General features: G+C 43.9%; 1 protein-coding gene and 1 long non-coding RNA gene across 3 annotated transcripts in view; one reads left to right on the forward strand and one right to left on the reverse strand.

Annotated features, from left to right (window-relative positions):
- LOC6501503 (protein pellino) overlaps positions 1-6,529 on the forward strand; it is a 28,494-nt gene that overhangs the window by 16,880 nt on the left and 5,085 nt on the right. The window contains exon 3 of the mRNA XM_001955346.4: positions 6,325-6,417. Coding sequence (XP_001955382.1) covers positions 6,325-6,417 — 93 coding nt within the window. The remainder of the gene's footprint in view (positions 1-6,324; positions 6,418-6,529) is intronic.
- LOC116655998 overlaps positions 6,414-6,529 on the reverse strand; it is a 623-nt gene continuing 507 nt past the window's right edge. For both annotated transcript variants that reach the window (XR_004311023.1, XR_006506929.1), the window contains exon 3: positions 6,414-6,529. This exon is cut by the window's right edge and continues 75 nt beyond it. This is a non-coding gene — a long non-coding RNA (uncharacterized LOC116655998).

A 6,529-nucleotide genomic window follows, 5' to 3' on the forward strand; every position in this document is an offset into this window, starting at 1 on the left:
GGAATGAGGCCCGGAGCCTACATAATTAAGCGCTTTCCGACCAACTACGGGCCGCTGGCGAACCGCCTACACCCGGCAGTAGAAATAGCTTAATGCCTCATTCAGCTAGCTGCGATTTTGGTTCGCATTTTGGCCTGCAGATGCAAATACCCTGGAATTTAGAGGTGGTGGGGTATGCTCAAAAAAGAAATTATATGGTTAAGTTTTTACTTTCCACCTCAAGGCAGTTAGTTGATTTTTTAAACCACAAATAAGATTACCATTTTTATTTGTTTGAATAAAAAGGCAAGGTATTCGCAATGTTTATTATATTTTTTGAGTAATTTACTGCCGAAACTGCCATTCCATCCTATTCGAACTCGAACCCGTTTTCTCTTAGCGGCTGATTTATTCCTCTCGTCTATTATTTTTTGGGTGCTAATGAGTTTAACAACCCGCGGGGCCATATTCGACGAGAAATTTGAATTGAAAATGGTTTTGGGGAAGTGTACAGGGAATACCGAGTCGATGCATTAGTCAGAGTGCGGAGGTGAATCAACTGGAGATTGAAAACAGTCCATTTCACAATTGCCCCTTTTTGCGTTTCACTCCAAGAAGGCGAGAGTTGAGAGTTTATTATCAAAACAAGAACTTGTTATCGTCTTCTGATACCAGAAACCACAACAGCTTAAAAATGACATCATAAAAGTGAAATAATTGAATTTTTGTAGCATATGCATTACTTTCAGATTATGCACCATTTGAGGGGGGAAATTAATTAAACGCCATCGTATTGAGGAAGCTTGGAAACTAGTTGCTGGCGATGATGGCAGAATGGTTCATTGTGGACCCCTTCTCTCACTCACTGCTCACTGCTAAGCTTGTCATTAGTTTCATAATCACGCATACAGGCGCGAATGCTAGAAAGAAGTGGAAGTCGTGCCCAGCTCAACCCAGCACTTGGCATTTGTTTATTAAAATTGCTGAAAGCAACGATAGTGCTGTGGTGCCATTCCCGATGACGTTAAGCAATAAAAAAAAGCTGATAAATTATCATATTCATGCTTTCATTAACCGCCACGCTCGCAGTTAAGATGACAAACTGCATCCCTACTCTTGGCTCCGAATTAGACCCCAGACAACTTGGCTGCGAAAATAGAAACACTCCACGAATGAAAAGCGAAACTATTAGCACGGAAATGGGTTGCCTTAGTCCCCCCATCTGTTGGGGTCCTAGTTCCTTTTATTTTTAGCCATAAACGAGGAGAAAAGAGGCACGAACCGCCGCTGCTGCTCAGCAAAAAACCGAAAAACGAAAACTGTCAGGCGGCTTAGAAAAATCCATAAACATAGAAACCTAATGTTCGGCCAGACAATGATCAAAGGCTTTCCGAGATACTCTTCCTAGTCCATTAAAATATAAAAATAAAAGAGGATTATTGTTGGGTAATATATTGTAGTCTTTGAGAGACTTGGAATCTATGGAGCTTGGAAGCCGAGATATGGCATTTATTTATAAATTCTCGGGTGACAAATATCTTGAAGATATTCCGCCACAAACCGCATTTCGCACAGAAACTCTTTTTGAAGAAACGTGCTCAAGAGCAGCTCGGACTTTTTTTCTTTGCTCTTGGCAAGTAAACTAAATACGCTTTTTGCCGTCTGTTTGTTTGTTTAAATTTAGTCAGCTTGGTGGGTTTCGGTCGCCCTGGTCGGTAGTGGTGTAGTGGTGTAGTGGCGTAGTGCCAGTGCAAATTTGTTTGCCAAAAAGCAGCTGGAAAAAGACAAGCCACCGCCAAACCAAAAGCAAAAATATTGTTAGCGACGTGCCGCTGCATAGGCAAACAAAAAGTGGCAAGATCAGGGAGCAACCAACAACACAGACTAAACTGCCATTGTTCGGTATAGACAAATGTTTCGTTCAAAAAATATAAAAAAAAATAAAAAATAAACTATACCAAACAAGCTTTTAATGAAATTTCTGGCGATTATGTAACGAGCTGAGAAAGCCAGCCAGCCAGAGAGCGACAAGGAAAGATACTACCTTTGTGGCCAGTACAAAGAAAAGTTGTTAAGAAATTGACAGGCAGCGATTTGCATAAACGGAATTAGTGGCTTGCCGCTAACAAGGCCTAAACAACCCAGCCCAAACCCACAAACTCTGTGACCCTGTCACTCCTCGATTGCAATATCTCAGAGCTTTAGCGCTGGATTGTTTCTTGATCGAGAATACAGAGTGTATAGTATGTGTATCTTTGAGGTTTAATTCCCTTACTTTGCTTCTTTTTTTATGCTTCGCCACTTTGATGTTCTCTTCTGGCCATGTTCTTTTTGCTTAAATTTCGCTGGCAAAACGAGTTTTTTTCGTGGATGGCTTTTGAAGTTGTCTCAATGAGAGTTTCATTCTTGAAATGCAAACAGCTGTGTGGCACAGACATGTGCACAGATACAGATACACTGAGATACAGATACATGAGCAAACAGCCAGAGCATATGAATGGGCATGGGAAGCATGCGAAGAGCCGAGTCTTTGCCCATCAGCTAAGCCAAGCACAAACCGCAAATTTAACCATAAAATATGGTAACGAAACACCTGCTCCTACCTGCCTGTATGTATATACCTGAGGGGTTACCCCCTAAAAAAAAAAAAGTGTCGTCTGTCTTCCCCTCTCACCCCCTAGGGCCCATTGTTACCCCCTCTTGTTTATTGTTTAATCTGCCATTGCACTTTGCTGGTCTTTGCATTTATTTGGCATGTCAGGGGCCAGGAGCGAGGAGCGAGGGGCGACACTGCAGTTCTGAGTCCGGCCCGGCCCGGCTCAAATTTCAGAATTGCAGAAATAAACAAGCAGTGGGAACTATCTACTCGCTTCCAGTTCGTTCTGGGGTCGCTCAAATATATTTCTTTGCTGTCGCCGCATGTAAATAGAGCCAGCCAGCCAGCCAGCCATCCAGGCACACAGCATTTTGTCGCCCCCACTTTGTAGCTAGCTGGCTATTCCAACTTTTGCCGCTGACAGGCAAACTCGAAAGATTTATGAAAGTTATAAATATAGTGAGCTATGTATGTATGTCTCCCGATGCTACCGAAACTGGAGCAAACGAAGAAGAAGTCCTAGCTGCAGCTGCCATTTGGGCCGAAAGCACCGGACCAGAATTTCGTCGAAAAGTTTACCCGTGGAAGTGTTATTTTTAAACTTTGGTCGTGCCACACAACCTTTGTGGCATCTGCATCATAATGATGATGTAAAAAATGGGATCAACTTGATTTACTATATATTTTTAGTTTTGAAATTTCGTTAAAGTTTGAAAGGAAATGGAATTTAAATTTATTTTTTCCACAGAGGTTGAGCTGCCCCAACTGACCTTTCGACTCTTGCTGCTTGTTGCTGCTTCACACATCCACCACCACCACCACCACCAGCACCTCCCCCGCGTTGTTTAAACTCAATTAGAGGTGCAGCGAGACGCTAAAAGCCTTGCAAGACCCCATTTAGCAACAGAGAGGCGGTCAGGTGGGGCTGCGGACTAATCAAATGAATGCAATGAATACCTCGCTTACTTACGTGTAATAATCAAATTAATTTGCATAAGCCACGGCTGCGGCGACCCCGTGACATTAAACCGCTGCGGAAAACCAGCGATGGCCTACGGTCAGAGCGGATGCCCCGATTTCAGGGCCCGATCCTAGAGTAGTTGGCTGGCTGATGGAGTCCTGCTGCAGTTTGTGGCATGCAATCGCAGAGAGGGGGAGTAGAGGACTGGAGTAGGGCCAGGGACATGTTTGCCCTTTGTGTTAGTTTGAAAATTTATTGTAATGCGATTGGGTCGGTCTGTTGTGGGTCTCGTTCTGGTTCAGGTTCTGGGCTGACTCTGGCTCTGGTTCTGGTGTGGCATGCGATGCATGCACGGCGGCCACAACGAGGAAAATCGATGCTTTGCGAGCATTGTCATGCAACGACGAGGTGGTAGTTGGTGGCCTATAATGAAATACTCTTTTACACAACAAACAGTGGCGGAGGCGGAGACGGAGGCAGAGGCCCTCTGCCTTTGGCCCGCACAAATACCAGCTCCCTAAACCCAAACACACAGACACGAAAATTGATTTCCCTAAACAACAGACGGCAACAGCAAAAGTACAAAGCCGGCTACACCACAGCCCCAAACACAAACACAAATACAAATACAAACATAAACTCCCAATACCAGTAGAGGAACTCCAATATGTATACGAATGCCAACACAAACAGCAGAAAGCAGAACTCAGAGCCCAGAACCATGCCATCAAAGATATCGTATCTCATGGATGCCCCTTTTAGTATCTGTATCTCTTCCACCCCCTCGATGTGGCAGCACAACGTTGTTGTATATTTTTTTATAGCTCACAATGTTTCCAATTTTTTGCCTGGGCCTGGGTTAGTTCCAAAATTGAAATGTATGCAAATAGTGGCATGCTGCTGCCTTTGAAAATCGATAAATTCCTTGTCGGTGGCAGAATATGGTGGCACAACAGCTGATTGCATGTGAAATAGTCACGCAGTGGTGGGAAGCCCTCGAAATTGTTTCCAATTTTTTGTCGTTTCCAAATAATCAAGATTTATGCGATCTGCTAATGAATTCTTGGCCCAGCCAGCCCGCTTGGGTATAATTTAAGCTTTTAAACCAGAACCGTTTCAATTGGGATGTTGAGCAACATGATGGCCTTAGCTTAATAATGGATTGCAGATCCCCATGAAGCTCACACGCATATTGTGTAAATATTTACTTCGATTCTTGCTTTTTTGTTTCTCAGTTTGCCTTTTAATTGAATTCAATTTGGGTGGCAGTCAAATGACAAGCTCTGGGGTTGCTGCTGACAAACTTCTATTATTATTAATCATGCTAGTCTTAATCAATTTAACCCAGTTTACGCCGAAGCTGACGCCGAGTAGGTGGTCTGGTCTCTTTGTCTAATTAAGGATGTGCGGGGCACCAGTAACCTCATATTGTCCGTAATTGCTAAGCATAATTACTGGAGAATCTTATTGTCATCTCGTTGCTTAAGATTCATAGCCTTGCCTGGCTTTAAGTTTCAGTTATTCAACACTAATGCCTGGCAGGACTAGCAGGACTGGCTGGCTCATGTGCACGTCCTTGTTTATAGCCATTGACAGGACTGTACATCAGCTCAGATATGTCTGTACATATCTAAACAAAGTTGCAGCGCTAATTTGAAGCCTGCAAACAGACGGAGTGACAGGGACAGATAATGAGCGGGTGGTGGTGGTGGTGGTGGTGGGCCTTTTGCCTTTTCACCTTGCACCCGCCCAGAGTCTGATGTGGTGCAACCCAACCGAGCACAACCACCCATCTCCGCCAGCTTTTGTGGGCTGAAATTCTGTCTGCGCTGCACAATTTCAAGTGCCACAGCACCCCAGACCCGCCCCTCGCTTGATGTGTCGGTTCTGGGACTGAGACTGGGGCTGGGGCCCATTCAGTCCACGCAACCATCACACCGAAAGGGGAGCAAGTTTAAATGCAACGAGCAAAAATCAATGCAGGCCCCCTTCTAGCCCGCTCCTCGTTCCCAGCGAGAAGTACATTTAAAAAATCCATTTGCTATGTTGGCATGTGTATGTACGGGTGGGCGTGGACCGGCGCCAAGCTGGTTTATTAGATTGCCGTAAATAAGTTTATGATGTACCCGAAATTCCCAATAACAAGACTGGTATTAAGATGTAATAAAAATAGAATCAGGTCTGCCTCGTCATCCATGGTAATGGGGAATCGAAGACGGTCTTGCAACTAATTTGTGAAATAATTATCTCTATAATTACGCAAGTAACTCGAGGCGAGTCAGGATAGGCTGTGACACTGCTAGGGCTTTGGGGCCAGGAACCTTCGGAAAAAGTGCACTTGGCAGAGCGGAGGCAGAGCGGAGCCATCTCTCGCACACTTCCTCATTTGAAATTCTAGAAAGCCAAGAAAGCCATGCAAAAGTTGCAGAATTATACGAGTGTATATGGTTGAGAAAAGGGCGAAATAGAGATGTTGAAAATGAGCAATTTCTTTGGCATTTACTTTGAAATTGTTTTGCTTTAGCTTTAGCTTCAGCTATTCCCTCCCTTATTCCTACTTGCTAGTGGAAAACTTTTCCTTTATTGTTTTCCTTTTCTTGGCCAACATAATGGGCCAACAACGAACAAGTACCAGCAGCAGTTTTCATGCAGGCGAATATTTCTTTGTCTAAATTACCAAAAAAAAAAAAACAAGAAAGAAAACTGAAATAAAACTATAACTATATGCTGGATGAGAATGCATCTACATTAAATATTTAATTTTCATTTTCCCCATTTGCACTTACAGCACCGACGGCACAGAGTCCCCCATACTGGCCGAGGACGGAGGCGACGGGCACGACAAACCGCGATTGCGCTATGGAGAACTGGTGATACTCGGGTAAGTCCATCTAATTCTTGGCTCCATTGGCCACTCAAATACATGACAAATACTCGAAAAATAATTGGTTGTCAAGATTTGTGCTTTGTTACTGGAAATTAAATAGGGGATA

This window comes from Drosophila ananassae, chromosome 2L, assembly GCF_017639315.1.
Source record: "Drosophila ananassae strain 14024-0371.13 chromosome 2L, ASM1763931v2, whole genome shotgun sequence".
Classification (NCBI taxonomy): Eukaryota; Metazoa; Arthropoda; class Insecta; order Diptera; family Drosophilidae; genus Drosophila; species Drosophila ananassae.